Below are 21,956 nucleotides of genomic sequence, written 5' to 3' on the forward strand. Positions count from 1 at the left end.
CAAGAACAGAAAACCAAATACCGCATGTTCTCACTCATAGGTGGGAACTGAACAATGAGATCACTTGGACACAGGAAGGGGAGCATCACACACAGGGATAGTATTAGGAATGATGTGATTCTTGAAACATACTGTTAAATGGAAGTAAATACAAAATAACAATAGATTTTATGACTTTTAATTGAACCAATTGTGGTGTAAATGAGTCCATAAAGATTATAAATATAAAGTTCTTAAAAGTTTTTATTTTGTTACATGTATTTATTTATTATTCAATTATTCAGGTACATAATGCAAAATATAATAAAAAGATGTACAAAAGCCTCCACTTCAATTAGCATGGGTAGAGTAGATTTCACCAGACCAATGATCCTACTGCAAAGAAACAGAAAAACAGTGCAAAGTTTTAAAAGCATTTGTTTTCAAAGGCATCACAGAGCTGCTGTATCAATAAAGAGCAGATAAGCCCTAATTGTAGAAAGGAGAAGGTCAAGAATATGTTCAGAACAAAAAGATCTAACATGTGAATTCTAAAAAAAAAAGAAAGCTAGTATCAAATTAGGCAAGATACATAACTTAGGATAGTTCATAATCATAGAGGGATCAATACTACAAGTGTACATCTGTATGTCCAAAACAATGGGTCATCAAAACATATAAAGCAAAACTGATGACACTAAAAGAAGGTTTAGAAAAAAAAGCAATCATAGTGGGATAATTTAACACATTATATCTATAGCTAACCAAAGAAAAACATCTTTGCTATTATCACTAAGGCTCCCACTGTAGATGGGAACAATGGTAATAACAAACTATAATTGCACCCAGCTACACCATATGACACACGCTTTTCAAGTACATGTTGAACACTGTCGTAGATGGTGGAGTTGCCTACAAAGAACTCCTTTACTGGCATATCTAACTATTTCACAGCAACCAAGTGTTGCTTGATAACACACAACTAAAGCCCTCTCTAGAGAACTGCCTCTGCTATACGAGAGCCACCCCGCCTGAGAGGCAATCTTTCCACTCCTAGAGGGACCCAGCACAACCAACGGCTGAGTGGAATAGAGATATAAATGCCAGCTCCCTTGAGTCACTCAAGGTGAAATTGTGTGGTGCAGTTTGGGCTCCAGAGCCTCCCTACAAGATCAAGCTGGAATGAGTCTTTCTTGAGGATCATGAAGAGGCCTACAATAGGGTAGGTGTCTTTTAAAAACTCTCCTTAAGATCTACCTCTACCTCCTCTCCTGGCCACCTGATGTACAAATAGAGTCAACTCTCTTCATTCAGTGGCCTGGGAAGTACCAAGATTGCTAAGGAAGAAGGATTATGTACCAGAAAACCTGGTACCTATTCAGGACCTAGAAATATGTACTAGTAGGAAATGGAGGAGCTTTCCTGGGAGTGGATCCACAGAGGGCTGCATATTAGTTTCCTGTTGTGACTGTAACAGATTACCACAAATTTAGTGGCTTAAAAACAACACAACTCTATATACTCTCATTCTTGACGTCAGAAATCACTGAGCTAAAATCGAGGTGATGAGAAGGCTGGTTCCTTTTGGTGGCTAAGGGGTCTCAGTTCCTTCCTTTTTCAGCTTCTAGTGACTGTTTATACATTTTGGCCTGTAGTGCATTCTTCTGTCTTCAAAGGATGACACCCCAATCTCTGCTTCTATCCTCACATCACCTTCTTTTCTGACTCAACTCCTACAGAAACTCTTTTGTAGGAACCATTGTGATTATATTAGGCTCATCTAGATAATTCAGGATAATCTCCCTGTCTCAAGATCTTTAACTTGATCAGATCTGCGAAGACCCTTTTGCCATATAAGTTAACATTCAAAGGTTCTGGGGATTATGTCATGGACATATTTGAGGACCATTAATCAGCCTACCACAGGCTGGATCAAAGGTGACAGAATATGAAGCTGGATAAAGGGAAGAATGTGTTGGTATGGGGGTCACAGTTAACTCCAGCACCACAGGAATTAAAATCATATTGATTCATTATATTGATGATATCATGTTAATTAGACCTGAGGAACAGGAAATGGTGAGTTCTCTAGATGCTTTAGAGAGACATATGTGGCTCCTACTCTAAGAAAGAGATACAATGCCTGATAGGTCTCTTTAGGATTTGAAAGCAAAATTTCACACTTGCAAACATTGATCCTAAGATGCATTATCAGGTGATGTAGAAGATTGCTATTTTTCAGTAGAATCTGATGCAACAAAAGATACTAAAATAGGTTGACTATATTCGAAGCAGCCTTTCCATTTGAGCCATATGAAGATCCATGATGCTAGCAGATTCTGTGATGGAGAAAGGCATAGTATGGAGTATCTGACAAGTCCACTAGGGGGTATTTGTGTTTCCCATTCTCTCAACCTTAGGATAGGTGGATTCTGGGGTCTTTGCTCCCAGAAAGGGCATTAGGGTACATACTATGTCTCCTACCAAAACTCAAGCTTAGATGTCATTTGCTCAATTTTTGATTTATTGTGTCAGTCAACTAGTAAGAAAGAAAGAAGTTACTATAACAGCAAGGATAATTGACCCTGATCATTATGAGGAAGTGAGATGCTGTAACAAAATAAGAGGAAGAAGAAATACAAAAGTAATACACAGTTTGAATCTATTTTTAATAAGTCTGAAATGGATAAAACTAATCTATGGCAGTTGAACTCCACATGCTGGCTACCCTTGTGGAATAGGGAAGTAACTGAGGGGTAAGAGTGTTGTTCTGGCATCCTGGTAATGTTCTGTTTCTCAATCTAAGTCTGGAGAGGATGTGGAGAAATAGGAACACTTTTACACTATTGGCGGGACTGTAAACTAGTTCAACCATTGTGGAAGACAGTGTGGCGATTCCTCAAGGATCTAGAACTAGAAATACCATTTGACCCAGCTATTTCATTACTGGCTATGTACCCAAAGGATTATAAATCATGCTGCTATAAAGACACATGCATATGTATGTTTATTGCAGCACTATTTTAGACCATTCTTTTCACTTATTACTCTCTCGATGAATTGTAGTGTAAATATGTAGATAGCTTCTGAATTTTTAAAATAGCTGCACAGAGTTCCATTGGATGGTTTTTTGTAGTATAAAGTCAGCTATTACAGACCTTCTTTTCTAACCCTTTGCTATTATTACAAAACATTTTTCAGTGAATTACCTTGTAGAACCATTTAATGTGCAGATATTTGTAGAATGCTTTTTAGAATTTATATTCTGGCTGCAGAATTAAGATTGTAGGGTCAAATACATTTGTAGTTCACAGATCCTTTAAAGCATACACAATAGTTCCCTTTCCTTTGATAGGTACCAAAGTACAAGCATATTATAGCATTTTTTATGTGCAAATCACTAAAATGTTTCACACATGAAACTTCATTAAAATCAGAAGAATCTGGTATCTATTCACATTCCATTTTCCCACTGTCATTCATATATTTTGAAATTCAATATTGCAAAATAATATATTAAAAATCAATATTAAATTTAATATTGAGTAATATATAAACTTTCTAAGAAAATATTTAGATTTTAAAACTAAAATCACAGAATATGAAATTTGGTGCTATTTGGTGCCATACTAAATATCCTTGGAAATGTAATCCTGGTTTTGACTTTCTAAATTAACAGAATCATGATACATTTGTCCCCAGCAAAGTATCAAACACCTGGCTGCTCACTTACCAGAGTACCGGTGCTGAGCAGAGTAACAAGGCCAATAAAACACTTAAACCAATTGTTCTCTACAATCTTGCAGCAGGTTTTCCTGATGTTCTGCCAGATTTTTCCTTTCTTGGATGCTCCACTGATTTGACCAAGTGATGATCCGCGTCCACAACCTGTTAAGATTGGAACTGGTAAGAACAACAATCTAGAAAACTCATGAAAAAGTAAACACCTGAAACTTTCTATGTGCCACAGCAATTATTTATTTACAGATTCTAGTCCAGGTTGTCTCTGATTTACAAACATTTAATTTTTACCCATGGTGTAGTGACCACTGTAATCACTGACCAGAAAAAGGAAAACTGGACTTAGGAGTTTGGTATTAATGAGAGGAAAGGCATTGTGAAAGGCAGAAATGACCTAGAACATCTTGTCACTCTGCAAAACAGTCTGAGGGTAGGTATTCACTAATACTGCAAAAGAAAATACACACAGATATTTCACTTCTGAAAGTTACATTTTGATTTCTTTGCCTGAAAATTTACTCTTTGAAGATTCACATGGCATAACATGCATTCCTGTTTAAAAATATAAACACTTAGGAGATATTAAGAGGTATAAAATTAGTTAAATCAAATTAATTGCTTTGATTCCAGTTCTTACGTGGCATGGAAATGGGAATTTTTATTGAGATTATTACGGAAGTAACATGGACTGTGGAGTACTTTGTGGGCATAGTACATGTGTACGGGACTGCACTCTATGCTTTGGCCAAAAGGGTTGACAAAATGGAAACTTGAGGCTGGAGAAGAGGTTGATATACAGGTGACAAAATGAAGAAATGGAGGTAGGTGGAGTTTAAAGCCAAAACATTTTATTTTAGAATTTTGTCTTGTGTTAAATAATACTATGAGTAGTATTGTGGCAGTGGAATATTATTGATAATGGTGATTCCAAAACACATTTTTCATGCTTAAGTAATATTCCGTAAAAATAAATAATGTTCATATTTGATTTTTTACTGGTAGCTATACCACTGTGTGCTTTAGAACAGAGCACAATTTAGGAGTAAAACAGAAAATCGGTATAGTTAAAGCAGCACTGAAATGTGTGTGTATACACATACACATGCACACATATACCTATATATGTTGAAGTCAAATGAAGTGTGCTTAGATCTCATGAAATAGAGCCAATATTTAAGTTACTCATATAAAAACAGCCTATAACTGTCAGAGGAAAACAAATGGTAATGGTGACATTTATATATTTAACATGAATATTAAGAAATGTATAAAGATTCAGTCAATTGACTGACACACTGGATATGGAACATATACATATATTTTTGATATTTGAAAATTTTATTAAACTTGTACCTACATGTTGGTCTGTTTTAACAATGCATAATGATATTCTAGTTTAATAAATATTCAAAGAACAATTAAACTTCAACTTTAAAGATATTTTTCAATAAAATATTCAATGAAAATATTCATATTCATTTTACATATACACTAAAATGTGTACTTACCAAATACAAAAAATTACACCTCACAAATTGTTTTACTAATTTAGCTTTAAACACACATAAAAACTCCAGTGGCAACAGAGATGGAATTGAAGTAAGTCAATTCTGTTTTTCTATCATTAGTCACTATACTGTCATTGTTTATTCATAATCTATTGTTTCAAAGTAGGACATAAGTAGTACTGTAGAAGTTAGAGAAATGAACTAAGTCCTGAAATGAGCTGGAGATTCCAAATTCTTACTGTTCAATCAACAATTGTTAATTGTTAAAATAAGTGGCTTAGCTGGTAGTTGAGTCTGAAATGTGCAATGCCACCTATTTAAGAGAGTTATTTGAATTAGCTTCCAGGTAGAATATGTTTACTAAAGGAACATATACATTTTGACAACTTGTAATTAAAATTAGTTTCCTAGCAAGATTAACAAAATTTTCTTACCATTTTTAGGATGCTTTGATCTTTCACTTCCATAGAACATTTCTTCTTCAGAGATAGCAATATCAACGGTACTGCATTCAGATGAGCTAGAATGCTTCATTTTCTAAAAGGTGAAGTCCCACCAAAAAAGTTGTGATTAAAGTTTCATTTACCCACAGTGGTCAAAGTTTATTTCATTTTCAGAAGTGAGAAAAATTTTGTACAGAAATAATATTGTTAGGTTTAAAAGACTTTATGCCGATTTCATGGCTGATATTAAAATGCATACATATTGGTAAGAATTGAAGTTTAAAACACTATTGTATGATACTTACTTTAACCTAAAATAACACTTAGATTAAAATTAATGTTTAGTTAATAACACTTTGCTTCTTTAAGATGTATAGGTTGTCTCCAATTCACAAAAGGATTTGGGTTGCAAAGTTTTCTTGAAGTAAGTCACAAGTTTCCCATATATGCTATTTCAATTAGATGAGTAGAATCAAAACAAGTCATCCTTTGATGCTAAAGATGGGTAGATAATAGTGCACTTAGGTTTCATTGTAAAAATCAGTCCAGATGGTCTTATGTATGTTATCATAGGATGGGATTTACGAAGTAAAATGAGGGAAAGGCACAAGAAATAGGGATAAGGACAGGCCTGGGAAAGGGGCACAGCCTTATGAAAAGCACCCAGATGCAGAGATTAACCTTCTTTCTCACTCTGCTTTTGACTGAAGTTCAAGGCTAGGTAGAATAAGGTGGTCGTTGCTTTATACAGGTAATAGTGCAAATGATACTCTTTGCCTTTATTTAAAATTATTTTCTCACAATGCTTTATTTTACCTTATTTTGAAATAAGTATACCATAAATCATTCTTTAAAATCACTGAGATTCTAAGGTTAATAGCATATAAGTAATATTTTCTAATTAAAACAAAAATTAAGCAAGTGTATTTTAACATTTAGAATGAAACCAATCTTATTTCGTAAAAATTAAGAAAAAAATCTAGATAAAGTAGAGTGCCAAAAAAAAGAAATTATCAATATTTTGTCCTGCCTCTTGGACTTATACACAGCAAGTGTCAAGGAAATGTAATTAGAAAGCTATTTTTGCTTTAGTCCTTATGTGATCAGTTGTCAGTAAATCATTATAGTGCTCAATTTAAAAAAGTAAAGTATCCAGCAGAATATTATTCTTAAACAGATATTTTTATTATTTCCATTACTTTTATACATTCTTATTTATTTCTAATGAAATAAAATCTGTAGCAATATATTTATGTGAGACTAAGCATTAAGTAATTTAAATATAATATTTGGCACTCAGTAATTAAAATTATACATCATACATTTACATTTCTAAAGAGTTGTAAAAAGCCTTGCACATATCCTATTTGATGTGATTTTTCCAAAATACCTGTGAGTAGGTATTATTCTAATTTTACAAATAAATCAATTAAGACTCAAATTATAAATTATTTATTTTGATAGAAGATTATTTAATGGCATAAGAAAGTGACCATAATATACTTCTGCATTATAAAAAATACAAGTTACAAAATACAATGTCAGTTTTGATGTTATTTTTATAATAAACACACACTATATATATGCATATATATGTCAATATATATGCATATTTTAATAAAAATAGGCTGGAAGTAAAAATACCAAAGAAACAAGGGAGTGTATCTCTGAATTATCAGATCATTTATATATTTTTGTGTTTTATTTTTGGCTGTGGGTATACCAACGTCCTAAGGAGTCACGGGCTACATAATCTAGAAAGCACCTAACTAAATATATAAATAAATGAATACATCTTTTGTGAGTAATCAACCAGCAAGACCTAACAACTATGCAGCATAAATAACTGCAATTTCGATATTTACAGTTATTTTAAGTTACAGCTTTCCTGTGTATTTTCATACTCCAGAATTTCTAAGGAGATTAGCATAAAGTTTTCAGGGAGACTCCAACATGATGTGCTGTGGCAAATAGCAATTTCACCCAGAAATGGATGGTAATCAAAATCTTTAATGATGATTGAGAAGTGTGCTGAGTAAGAATTTATGCCTGTTTTATAGTAATGGTATTAATTTAAAAGGTAAATGAATCTTACACTATTGGGCATGTGGATTAAAAATATTTCTCTAACTAAAATAATGATGGCTTTAGTAAATGATGGAAGGACCTTGGATAATTGAAACTGAACTCCTGTTAGAAGACAATTTGTGAAGTTATTGTAGAGAGTATCTCCCAAAACAGAAGAGGTCTGGGAAACAAGATGGTGCCAGAGATGATGGGGACCTGTTAAGAGACATTCCCTGACCCTCCAGTGCCCCTGAGTGATCTGAAATGATTCCCCAGTGGGATCCAAAGTTACAAGCCCTTGTACAGATGTGATCTCTGTAGGTGTAGCTTTCTATGAAATTGTACCTCCTTCTAAAACACAAAGCTGTTTGCAAATGGAGACAATAAGACTGTTTCCATTCGGGTGTATATTTTGGAAGCTAAGTGAACAACAGTATCTACCCTTCTTTGAATGCAACCCTGATTTTTTTTAAGCCAGTGAGTTATAAAGCTACCAACTGTGCACAATTCAAACTGGGAAGTTTTAAAAATTCCTTTAGTCCAACTTAATTATAATGTCCAAATATGGGCAGAAATATCTGACTTAAATCTTAGAATTTTAGCAAGCAAGAAGGAATTGTAACACTGTTCTAATTCAATCTCCCATTTTAAGATAATAAAGTCCATGGAAATTTAGTGATTTCTTAAATCATACACCTTGATTTTGAAAACTTTGGTTTCCTCAGTATACTTTTCAGCACGCTCAAACAGACTGGTTATTAATTTATAAAATGTCACAATTATATTATCTAATGTTTCCTAAGTGCTTACTCTTTACTAGGCATTGTTCTATGTATTATTATCCCCCCTATGGAGTAAATACTATTTTAGCCTCATTTAAATATGAGAAAACTGAAGCTTGGAAAGTTTAAGTAATTTGATCAAAAGCATAAATTCAGAGGCTAAGAGTGATGGAGCTCAAAGTGATGGAGTTAGAATTGAGTGGATAATCTGGCTGTGGAACTTCAGTGCTTGTTTACTTCCTTATCAACAATACTATAAATCACCACTAAGCAATCAGGATATTTAAACATCTTACCTCCTTGCTGTCTCCATCACCAGACTTACTCTGAATCTCCTTATTATCCGGATTTTCTATATCAGATTCTCCTGAAGCAATTGGTACAGTTTCTGAGACACTAGGACTGGGGATAAGCGATTGGCTCTCATTTTCAGTAGTGTTTTTCTCTGTGCCACTGCTTTTTTCCTTATCCTTGAGAAAATCCTGGGCGTTGCTCAATTCAGAAAGGGTATGGTCAGAAATATCTTCTTTAACATATACCTCATTTACATGGTCCATTGTGTCCTTTGGGACATTTTGTTTTTTGCATAGTATTTTAAGAAGCACATAGTTTATCCCTTTTTTAATCCTTGCCACTGCAAGCTGGAGATTTTTTGCTTCATTATTCTCTTCAGCTGTTACATCCTTGCATGAACTAAATGAGCTCACCAATGCCAGAAACAGGTAAAGTACCTAAATAAGGAAGTAAAATGAGGCTAAATGTATCTCATTTTGTTTCATTTTAAGTAATGAAAAGTTTGTTTACAAAACTGACTTGAGAACATTTAATATCTACTCTGTTAGCATATTTCAATAATACAATATATTGTAATTAATAACTGTAGTCACCATGCTGTACAATGCATCTTTTGAACTCATTCTTCCTATGTAACTGTAATTATATATACTTTGGCCAATAGCTCCTCAATCTCCACTTTCCCCTAACCACCCAACTTCTGGTAACCACCATTCTGCTCTCTACTTCTAGAGTGTCAATATTAACCCATTTGTGCCTAGTGTTCCATTATTGGAAGGCTAAGCTTGTGGGAGTTATTTATGTCCTACTGCTCAAGGTCATTGCCAAGGTCTGAATTTTCACACAAAAATTGCAACTTCTGACATAAATGGGTTAAGTGTTCTCACTATTAAAACGATAACTATGTGAAGTATGAATTTGTTAATTAGCTCTATTTAGCCATTCCACAATGTATGTCTACTTCAAAACATTACCTTGTACACCATAAATACATACAATTTTATATGTTAACTTAAAAAATGAATTTGACCAAAAAAGGCTGATCTGAGATTTGAAAATGAAGCAGATGAACTACAATACTATTCAGTTCTTATCTATCTACCACAGTGTGTTAGGTGCTGCGCTATGGATTTGTATAGCAAGAATTTATTTCAAGCTCATGACGTCCTATGCAATATGATTTGTTTCTCTTTTACAGATGAAAAAGACAAGGTTTACAGATGTCAAATATCAAAGGATCAAAGGTTACATAGATTAGACCCAAGTCTGCTTTATTCCAAAGCTTATTTTCTCACTGAGTCAGGCTGTCTCACTCAAGGTGAGCAAATAAGTTGTTTTTCCAGGCAGCTCACTTCACTTCAGCCCTGTTCTAGGAAAACATGTAATAATTCTGCAAACCCAGGAAGAATGATACAGGGATAGAGCTATCCATGGTCCTGAATATCATATCTTATGGCTTTTGTGGGATGAAAACACAGATGCTAGGAAAGTTAGTGGATTCTCTGTTGTAAATTTGGTCAAACAAGAAACAGATAAGTGATGGAAGAATCATTCCTAATACTTGTAACTTATTTTGAACTCAAAGATAGTGTATATTTTGACTTTTACTGTCACTTAGAAATATGATTAAGTACTGATGACTTTCCAGAGAATCAGATTTTAAACTTGTTTATAATTGTAAGGCATACATTATAATTTTGGATAATTATGCTATTTATGTGTACATAAAATAAGTATGTGAGCATCTCCAAAGACTCGTATTTTGAAACTTCTTTCAAAATTTTAGACCTATGTGAACAGTTGAGTTTGTCAAACACTCCAATAATTACTCTTTTGCTCATGGACATGCACATCTGGGAAAATTAGAACTTCCCACCTAATAGTGTTTAATCCTAATGGGTTACATTTACTTCTCTCTATCTAGATCTTCCTATTTCTTAGGAATAGAGGTTTCAAATAAGACTTGTATAGAAAAATCAAAGTATTTTGCAGTGAATAAAGTCATCAAATACATAAACTTAACCTTATCCATAGTTTTAGCATAGCAATAAAATTTTGCTTATAAGATATATCAATATGGGAAATGTTTTGTGGGTGAGAGCATTTGAAAAACTGGCAGATATCTTTTATAATCCACAATGAAAGGTTCTCAGAAGAGAAAAATAAAACAGAAAGGACAATGATCAAATGCTAATACCCTCTGAAATAAAGAAATAAAGCAGACTTAGGTCTAATCTATGTAACCTTTGATCCTTTCTGTTCTCCCATTAGTGTCTCCTTTGGCAATGAGGTTTACTTATAGATAATCTAGGCAGGAGCTGCATGGCCCCCATAGGAGCCACACTATTAGCAACTCTATTATTCTCAAAGAACAACAGCTTCGTGATGTAAATGGGTGAGACCAGATATAATTTAATATATTCAATTGTTTCCTTTTCTTCCGCTGTTTGGCTAAGTATTAGGCACAGTGTGAAATAAGGGAAGGGTGTTAGTGTGTTTCATGACTGTAAGCTTCATATGAACAAAAACCATGTTTTCTCTTAATTAGACAACCAGCACACTGCTAGACACAAAATAGGTAATAAATAAATATTTATTTTAAAAAATAATTGATTATAGAATAAATAAAAAATAGATTTTGTGCTAGGATTTGAACAAGAAAAAGTTTATGCTATACTAATCATATTTTTAGGAAATTACATCAAAGATTTCTTATATCTTAGACACACATGTACACAAATATACACACATACATTCATATATATATATATGTATATATAGTGAAAATGTTCAAAGCCTAAAAATGAACGTAATCTTAAAAGTGCTAAGTGCTCTGAAACTGTAGTGTAAGATAAGAATTTTATAACCCTCAGAAATGCTACTGCTTTGTTCAGATGTGGTCTGAATTAAAAATAACCTACTCTCTTTTACGGATTTAAAGGAAAAGACAGGCTGTGTAAGTGGTGCAAGTTACAGAGAACTGATTACTACTTCTAATTTAAGCATTAACAAAAAAGAGAGCAGAAAATGCAGAGATTTGTATTGTATAAACTCAGAGTAACTTTAGTCACAGAATCTGTAACTAGATTAAAAACATATATTTATTATTTTTGTGTTAGGAGAGAAAAGGTGAAATAATGTATATAAAACAAAACATTTTTTAAAAATTCCCCTGAATTTTGTTTTCTTGCACCTCAAAGATATCCACATATTGGGTGAGAATTGAGCAACTCATAGCAAAATCAAACAGCATAAAAGAGAAAGAAAGTTCAAGATTTAAGTAATTACTTTCTGATTTGTAATCAACAAATAAACATGTATAAAGGAATTTAACATGTATTGAGGCTACTTAATTTTAAATTTCTTGAATTATATCTTAACATATATTTAATTTGGAATTGTACAAATATATATGGAATAACATATGTATCTACAACCAAATTTTTTATTTTTAAAAAGCAACTGAATTTTGTATTAAGTTTTCTCTTTCTTTTATTTTCATGTTTCTATCCCTCAGTGTTTGGTTTATGTAACCAGAGTTGGGAACTATATTTCACTTGGTGGCAATCACCTAAATCACAAGTAAAACACCCAGAATGAAATCAAAATCTGCCTAACTAAAACTTGTTAACAATATTAAATAACTAACAAAAATCTGGTGAAGATGTAGGGGTTAAATTTTTCTAGAGTGTAAAGAAATGATTTGTGTAATTTATGAATTACTTATAGGGTGCCAAATAATTACATTTAAGTTATAATAACCCTACAAGGCAAGTATTGTTATGTTCATTCCTCCGTTAAGTATGGTCAGGTTTAAAGAGGCCGTGTAATATGCACAACATCATTTATTAAGAGATTGAAATGGTTTGTCTTTCTTCCCATCCAAATCTCATCTTGAATTGTAGTTCTCATAATCCCCACATGTTGTGGGAGGGAATCGGTGGGAGGTAACTGAATCATGGGGGCAGTTACCTCCACACTGTTCTCATGGTGGGTGAATTCTCACAAGATCTGATGGTTTTATAAGGGGTTTACCCCACATTCACTCTGCACTTCTCCTTGCTGCTGCAATGTGAACAAGGACATGCCTACTTCCTCTTCCACCATGATTGTAAGTTTCCTGAGGCCTCCCAAGCCCTGTGGAACTGTGAGTCAGTTAAACCTCTCTCTTTTGTAAATTATCCAGCCTTGGTTACGCCCTTATTAGCATCATGAGAACGGACTAATACAGTAAATTGATACTGAAGAGAATAGGGCACTGCTTGCTGTAAAGATACCCGAAAATGTGGAAGTGACTTTGGAACTGGGTAACAGGCAGATGTTGGAACAGTTTGGAGGGCTCAGAAGAAGACAGCAAGATGTGGGATGTTTGGAACTTCCTAGAGATTTGTTGAATGGTCTTACCAAAATGCTGATAGTGATATGGACAATAAAGTCCAGGCTGAGGTGGTCTCAGATTGAGATGAGGAACTTGTTGAGAACTGGAGCAAAGATGACTCCTTTAGCGGTGCTTTAGCAAAGAGACTGATGGCTTTTTGCCCCTTCCCTAGAGATCTGTGGAACTGTGAACTCGAGAGAGATAATTTCGGGTATCTGGCAGAAGAAATTTCTAAGTGGCAAAGCATTCAAGAAGCAGAGCATAAAAGTTCGTAAAATTTGCAGCCTGATGATGAAGTAGAAAAGTAAAACCAATTTTCTGGAAAGAAATTCAAGGTGGCTGCATAAATTTGCATAAGTAATGAGGAGCCGAATGTTAATCACCAAAGCAATGGGAAAATGTCTCCAGGGCACATCAGAGACTTTCACAGCAGCCCCTCCCATAGCAGGGCATAGGCCTAGGAGGAAAAAATGGTTGTGTAGTCTGGGCCCAGGGTCCCCCTGCCATGTGCAGCCTAGAGACCTGGTGCCCAGTGTCCCAGCTGTTCCAGCTGTGGCCAAAAGGGGCCAAAGTATAGCTTAGACCATCACTTCGGAGTGTGCAAGCCCCAAGCCTGGGCAACTTCCATGTGGTGTTGAGCCTGCAGGTGCAAAGAAGTCAAGAATTGAGGTTTTGTAATCTCCACCAAGATTACAGAGGATGTATGGAAATGCCTGGATGTCCAGGCAGAAGTTTGCTACAGGGGCAGAGCTCTCATGGAGAACTTCTGCTATGGCAGTGTGGAAAAGAAATGTAGGGTTAGAGCCCCAACACAGAGTCCCCACTGGGGCACTGCCTAGTGGAGCTGTGAGAAGAGGGCCACTGTTCTCCAGACCCCAGAATGGTAGATCCACTGACAACTTGCACTACACCTGGAAAAGCCACAGGCACTTAACACTGGCCTGTGAAGGCAGCTGGGATCAGGGCTGTACCCTACAAAGACACAGGGATGGAGCTATCCAAGGCCATGGGAACCCACCTCTTGCATCAGTATGACCTGGATGTAAGACACAGAGTCAAAGGAGATCATTTTGGAACTTTGAGGTTTAATGACTGCCCTATTGGATTTCAGACTTGCATGGCAGCTGTACCCCCTTTGTTTTAGCCAGTGTCTCCCATTTGGAATGGGTGTGTTTATCCAATGCCTTACCCACATTTTATTTAGTAAGTAACTAACTTGCTTTTGATTGTACAGGCTCATAGGTGAAAGAGACTTGTCTTATCTCAGATGAGACTTTGGACTTGGACTTTTGAGTTAATGCTGGGATGAATTAAGACTTTGGGGGACTTTTGGAAAGACACGATAGTGTTTTGAAATGTGAGGATATGATATTTGGGAAGGGCCAGGGGTGGAATGATATTGCTTGGCTGTGTCTCCAACCAAATCTCATCTTGAACTATAGTTTCCATAATCCTCATGTGTTATGGGAGGGACTTGGTGGGAAGTAACTGAATCATGATGGTGGTTACCTCCATGCTATTCTCATGATAGTGAGTTCTCAGAAGATCTGATGGTTTTATAAGGGGCTTTCCCCTGCTTCACTATGCACTTCTCCTTGCTGCCACCATGTGAAGAAGGGCATGCCTGCTTCCCCTTCTGCCCTGATTGTAAGTTTCCTGAGGACTCTTCAACCCTATGTAAATGTGAGTCCATTAAACCTCTTGACTTCATAAATTACCCAGTGTCAGGTATGTCTTTATTAGCAGCATGAGAATGGACTAGTACAATGATAGAACTGAAATTTGAACCCATGTTTCTTTGATTCTGAACTCTGCTTTTTCTACAACTCAACAATACATAGAACTATTTAAAAACCAATTCATTTCCTTTGGCATATAATAATTTTTTGTAAGGTTTCTGCATAAGCCTTAAAATTACTGCTGAATTTCTTAGAAAAGACAAAACTAATTTTTTAAAATGTGAAATATCTTCCTTTTACACTAACCCACATTAGAAGGATGGAGGTTAAAAAGATCAACAGCTTCAAAGATTATCTCCTTATATTTTTCCCCCTTCTACTTATTCTACTGCCATTCTCATGATGTTTCAGAGTTGGATGACTACTAAGAAAAATTAAGCTGGAAGGATTTAGTGAGCCAAGAAATATGATGGCCAATCAATTGGAAATGGAGGTTCATGTAACTCCATTTATCCTGGAATCCCTCTGCACATTGATGAAGTTTCTGGTTAGTAGAAACAACAAATTAGAAATAGACTGGAGTTCAAAATCAAAGAAGCAGGAATGTTTAGGCAAATATAGATATTATACATTTATATGTTATATCATACATATATGTATATATACATATATGCACATATATGTGTGTGTGTACATATATATAATGCCTTAATATTTCTGCTTCTTTCCCTTTGAATTATGTGTATGTGTGTGTTGTTGTTGTTGCTTTCTTCAACAGCCGTAACTTCATTTTGGAAACAGAAATATATAATTTATTTGGGAAATTACACTTATCCCCTTATTAGTCATAGGATTTGGATTTGATCTTATCCCATCTCCAGCTGTAAGAGAGAGTTATGAACAGTTTAACATAATAAATGTATTCAACACCCTGGGCAATGGAGACTAGTTAAGAATGGGCATATGATTCAGCTAATGAGATAATAGGAAGAATTGGCTGTGGCTTCTAGAAAAGAAATTCTTTCCTCTATTAGACTTGATATAACACAAAGATATGAAGCTTTAGACTGCAGCAGCCATCTTGATAAAACAGAGGATACTAGCTGGCAACGAGCACAGAGAAAAACAGAATTGAGATCTATAAAGACCTCTCTATAATGATCCCATTTAATCATTTGTGTCATACCCAAACTGAAGCAAGATCTATATCTGATATTTTGAGTTATGAGTTATGTATGCTGATATATATGATCATTTCTTGTTTCAGCCAGTTAGAGTGGTGTTTTATATCACCAGGAATGAGAAGTATACTACTATAACTACAAAGGGCAGAAGATATTGAAGTATCTTTTACATGTTGGGCACTGTTCCAGGTTTTATAATAAAGAAGAGAGTTATGGTCCTTTTCCTCATGGTGCTTACAGTTTAATAAAGAAGATAGAGAAGTATATTAACAATTAAATACAATGCTAATGTGATAATTGTATGACAAGGGTCTTCTCGAGGTGAAACACAAGCAATGTGGATAGGCAAGGTAAAATTGAGTTTAACCTGAGATTTTTTTCAGTCTTTTGGGAAATGTACTTGATCTTTATGACATGAGTAAAAAGAAAATACCAAGTCTTGTATTCCTGTAAGAGTCATTTTTTTAGTAAGCCATAACTTTTCCATAGATGCAGTGAAAGTTACTTATTTAATTCACTAAAACCACTTCAGTTATTAGGAAACTTATAAGTGAAAGCTTTCTTAGTTAATATGTAACATTTTTATAGACCAGTGGTTTTCAATCTTGACTACACAATTTAATCAACTGAAGATTTTCAAAAAATCCTGATGACCAGGTCATATCCACATACCAATAAAATCAGAATCTCTAAGAATGGATTCTAGGCATCAGCAAAGTTTTATTAATTCCCCAGGTAATTCCAATGCCGGGAAAAGACTGACAGCAGTGTTACATTTAAGTGCTTCTTAAAATTTAATGGGCACACAAATCACCTGGGAACTGTGTTACAACGTAGATTATGATTGCATAGGTCTGGGATCTGGGAGTCTGCAGGGCTAACCACCTTCCAGGTGATGCCAATATTACATTGAGTAACAAGGTTAGACGCTAGTGCTATCCAATAGAAATATGATGCAATCACATACGCAATTTTAAATTTCCAGCGGCCACATAGAAAACAGAAAAACAGGCAAATTAATTTTACTAATATGTTTTATTTAACAAATATATTTAGTTAAATAAAATATACAATTTGTATACAATAAATACAAACATATTTGTATTTAACTAAATATATATTTAACTAAATACCAATAAAGGGAGACTATTGCATTTGTATTTAACTAAATATATATTTAACTAAATACCAATAAATAAAGGGAGACTATTGCATTTGTATTTAACTAAATATATATTTAACTAAATACCAATAAATAAAGGGAGACTATTGCATTTGTATTTAACTAACAGTATTTGTATTTAGTTAAATACAAATACAGTAGTCCCCCTTTATCCAGGGCAGATAAATCCAAAGACCCCCAGTGGATGCCAGAAGCAGAGGATGGTACCAAACCTCATGCATACTACATGATCTGACAGCCCAGACAGCTACTAAAGGACCAATAGATAGCGTATACAGCATGAATATGCTAGACAAAGGAATGTTTCATGCCCAGAGCAGGACAGAGTGGTATGGCAGGAGATTCTATTACACTACCCAGAATGGCATGCAATTTAAAACTTATGAGTTTTATATTTCTGGAATTTTCCACTGGATGTTTTCAGACAATGGTTGACCACAGGCAACTAAAACCACATACAGTGCAACTGAGCATAAGGAGGACCTACTGTATTATCATTTAAAGATGCATTCAACATAAAAATTATTAATGAAATAGTTCACATCACTTTTTGTGTAAGGCTTCAAATCTGGTGCATATTTTACATTTACAGCACATTTCAAATGAGACTAATCATATATCCGTTGATAATGGACACATCTGGCTAGTGGGTTACTCTATTGGACTACCACAGTTACAAACCATTAGATCCCATCAATGCACATTATGAAAATACCAAACTGCATTATGCCAGTTTTCAAGGAAACTGTGAAAGAACTGACTACTCACCAGTAAATTTCCAATTAAAATGACCATCAGGTAAAAAGGAATACACCAGGATTGGCCTGCAACCTTCATACAGTCCCACAAGGTCTCTACCCACTCTCCACAGAGAATTCGGAACACGTTCAGGTAGGAGTGGAAAAAGTCATGCATGTGCCAGCGTGGGAGTTGACAGTTTTTGTCTATGTGGCAAACAAATTCCTCATAATTCTGACCAAACAGCCTCATGCCGAATGCAGCAGAAAAGAAGATGAATGTGAACAACAACAGGACCAAGTCTCTCAGGGCCACCCATGCGTTACTAAGAGACCGCATCAAAATCTGGAATGTTGGCCAATACTTCCCCAACTTGAAAATTCTCAACTAATAGAGCAATGTAAAATCAAGAACAAGAAACAAAGGACGAAAAACCTGGTCAGTGTATCAGCGTTATACGTATATACATATATAGCGTTTAGAGTTTTAAGCATTATTAACTACTGAACATTCATTTTATGTAAAATTCTTAATACATCTTAAATATTTGATAATTTTGTATACTCAGTCTATATATATATCCTCTTCTACTGATGTATTTGTCAATTCCCATTAAGCATTATACTGCTACAATTCCTCTAGCTTTATATTTTCATAACTGTTAGGGGAAGTATTCATTCTTTGTTTTTGCTCTTCACAACATATTGAATACTTTTCCACATTTTTCCCATATGTTGACATGAAAATGATATTGAAAGTCTTCCAGGATCCACTGGATTCTGATGAAGGTACTATCATGTATTTCCCTTTTAAAATAACATGTCAAAGACCAAACACAACATTCTAGGTTTAGTTTGGATAGTCCCCTTCCTTTCACTAGATTTTTTAAAATTTCTATTTATACAGAACAAGATTACCTTAATATTTTTGGTCACTATATCGCAGTAAGCTTACAGTCAACTACATCTCATACATCATTTTTATACAGGCTATAACTTTTCAATTTTTGTTTGTTTGTTTGATAGAGTCTCTCTCTGTCACCCAGACTGGAGGGCAGAAGCATAATCATGGCTCACTGCAGCCTCCAACTCCTGGGCCCAAGTGATCCTCTCACCTTAGCCTCCTGAGTAGCTGAGACTACAGACATGAACTACCACTGTGACTATTTTTTTTTTTTAGAAGTGGAGTCTCACTATGTTGCCCAGGCTAGTTCCAAATTCCTGGCCTCACTTCTTGACTTTTTCTAGGGTTCAGTTGTCTTTCTGGACTCAAGAGTGAGATCTTACATTTATCTATGAAAAAAATTAATCATTTGAAATTCAGTCCATTACCAGCCTTTAAAATATTTTGATACTATCTTTTAGCACATTTTCTGCAATTGCCAGTGCTGTTTCCATAAATGTGGTGACAACATCCTGTATATATTTCTCTTATTCATTAGAAAATATTATGGATGAGGATTTAAGACAGGATTCTGAATGAGCTGCTCTCTAGGAAGTAACTATTAGAATAAGATCAAATGGACTTAATTGTTCTTAATTCCTGCTACATTCCTTCAACCTATCACCAGAATGTGACCATGTATAACTTATCTAAAGCTTATTATTTCAATAAACATTATTCTAATAACATTACTCCTTTGTTTGATTTTCTGAGTCTCACCATTACCCTACCTCATAGACATACACTAATTTTTACCTAATAATTATTATAGTAACATTCTGCTGGCCTGACTGGTCTTCCTTTGTACCTGACATTTAGAAATACTCACCTTATTTCGGCTTCTTGGTGTCATATTAGAATTCTACTTTGGAGACTCCTAATTTTCTTGCTTTCCAAAATGTACTCAGTTATCCTGACCCTGCTTCCTAAAACTGTATCTCAAATTTCCTGCATATATGGCATTATTTCCTTTAACGCTGTGGTCAAATAACAGCATTGGAGACTGCTTACTCTTTCCTTGGCAATAAACTCTTTAATCAATTCATTTAATACTTCCAGTGTCCCAATGGGATAGGTATTACTGTAGCCCCATTTTATGTCTGCAGAAACTGAGATAAACTTCGATCAAATAAAAGTTAGGTATTGGATTCTACTTACCATCCTGAATAATCGAAGAAGAGCCATTCCTTCAACATTTGCTAGACAAAGTTCTGTTAAACCATGGAACACTATTACACTATCAAAAATGTTCCAACCTACTTGGAAATATCCATATGGATGCATTGCAATTATTTTAAAAATCATTTCTGCTGTGAAAATTCCAATGAAAACCTAAATGAAAACCAAACACACAGGTGAGAATATGATTCCAAGAGCTGTATCAGAATCTTCACACAAACACTCTGTAACACACACTGTTTACTTGTCACTGTCACATTCTTCACAGCTTCTCTGTCAAGATCTGGTTAGTTGTGGAGTCTGCATTATAAGGACAGACTCATACATTTTATTCAACAATCTAATGTCAAACACTATATACAGAATCTTTCATTATTTTAATAAAATTCATCCTAGAAGAAAACAAACGAATATTTCAGGGTGAAGGCCTTTCAAGTTTGAATGATTATTTTTGAGGTACGGAGCACATGATATGATATTTAATTTTTCAACCTCTGAAAAAACAGCATGAACCTATGGAAGCTGTCCTTTAAAAACTGTACTGGCAGAAATCACTAAATTGCTGTTTTGGTACCAAATAAATGTATAATTTGAAACTTGTTGCAGTTTGGCTGCTTTTATTAGTACCAAGCAACTAAACAACAACAACAGGGAAAGAAAGTACATTTAAACGATATAAATTTGCTTGAATGTGACCTATTTTTAAACTCATAGGAATTTGTTTTGTCTTTTGAATTGTATGTGAAAAAGGACAGGTGAATCTCAAAAATACCACACTAAAATGATAAGTTCCAATCCTGGGCAAAGATACATGGTTAGAACAGACAGGGCCAACTGCTGTTTTAATCAGAATTAAGAATTCAGGAGTCAGGTGCTTGTTATTTCACCTCTGCCCTACTCTGATCTATGAGACTGTATATTTGGGAAGGGAGGGGCAATAAATAATTTCCATGTAATGTAACTGCCAAGCAGCTGGCTATGAATCCCAAATTTAAACTGGGGAATTTTAAATTCCAGCTGTAAAACTATTCAATGATAAGAACATTTACAAAGCAGGGGTTGGAGGCATAAAGCACAAACACGAGGCTTCATTCAATAATTATGCATATTGCCACACATTGGAGTTACAGAATAAAATAATGGGAATAATGATGAACAAAGAAAAGTTCAATGATAAGAAACTACAAGTGAAAATAATGTACAATGAGAGTCTTACCAGGTTTCCAATGTTGAGAAGATTGTTAGTTGATTTACTCATTGGATAATGCTCCAAGGCCAGAAAACATATGTTTAAAATTATGCATATGATAAGGAAAAGGTCAGCAAATGGTGCCATTACAATCCTATGGACAAATTCTTTCAATTTTGACCAACAGGGAGAACAATTCCATATCAAGAAAGTTGTCGCAAACTTATACCAATATAATGGGCATATCTTCTTGGATTTTTCAAGTTCTGAAATGAAAGAATACAAAAGTTAAACATTCTGGCCAGGTGCAGTGGCTCATGCCTGTTATCCCAGCACTTTGGGAAGCCGAGGTGGGCGAATCACCTAAGGTCAGGAGTTCGAGATCAGCCTGGCCAATATAGTGAAACCTTGTCAATACAAAAAATAGCCGGGTGTGGTGGTGCCTGTAATCTCAGCTACTCAGGAGGCCGAGGTAGGAGAATTGCTTGAACCTGGGAGGCAGAGGTTGCAGTGAGCTGAGATTGTGCCACTGCACTCCAGTCTGGGCAACAGAGTGAGACTCTGCCAAAAGAAGGAAAGAAAGAGGGGGGGGAAGGAAGGAGGGAGGGAGGGAAAGAAGGAAGGAAGGAAGGAACGAAGGAAGGAAGGAAGGAAGGAAGGAAGGAAGGAA

At 35.0% G+C, this 21,956-nt stretch overlaps 1 protein-coding gene across 2 annotated transcripts in view; it reads right to left on the reverse strand.

The window, feature by feature from the left end:
• The window catches only part of SCN7A (sodium channel, voltage gated, type VII alpha subunit), a 97,251-nt gene that overhangs the window by 19,738 nt on the left and 55,557 nt on the right, over nucleotides 1-21,956 (reverse strand). For both annotated transcript variants that reach the window (XM_011958033.1, XM_011958034.1), the window contains exons 12-17: nucleotides 21,314-21,552; nucleotides 20,077-20,250; nucleotides 18,007-18,363; nucleotides 8,817-9,251; nucleotides 5,663-5,765; nucleotides 3,713-3,867 (exon numbers count right to left, since the gene is read on the reverse strand). In XM_011958033.1, the coding sequence (XP_011813423.1) occupies nucleotides 3,713-3,867; nucleotides 5,663-5,765; nucleotides 8,817-9,251; nucleotides 18,007-18,363; nucleotides 20,077-20,250; nucleotides 21,314-21,552 (1,463 nt within the window). The remainder of the gene's footprint in view (nucleotides 1-3,712; nucleotides 3,868-5,662; nucleotides 5,766-8,816; nucleotides 9,252-18,006; nucleotides 18,364-20,076; nucleotides 20,251-21,313; nucleotides 21,553-21,956) is intronic.

The sequence above is a fragment of the Colobus angolensis genome, unplaced genomic scaffold (genome assembly GCF_000951035.1).
Source record: "Colobus angolensis palliatus isolate OR3802 unplaced genomic scaffold, Cang.pa_1.0 Scaffold456, whole genome shotgun sequence".
Taxonomy (NCBI): Eukaryota; Metazoa; Chordata; class Mammalia; order Primates; family Cercopithecidae; genus Colobus; species Colobus angolensis.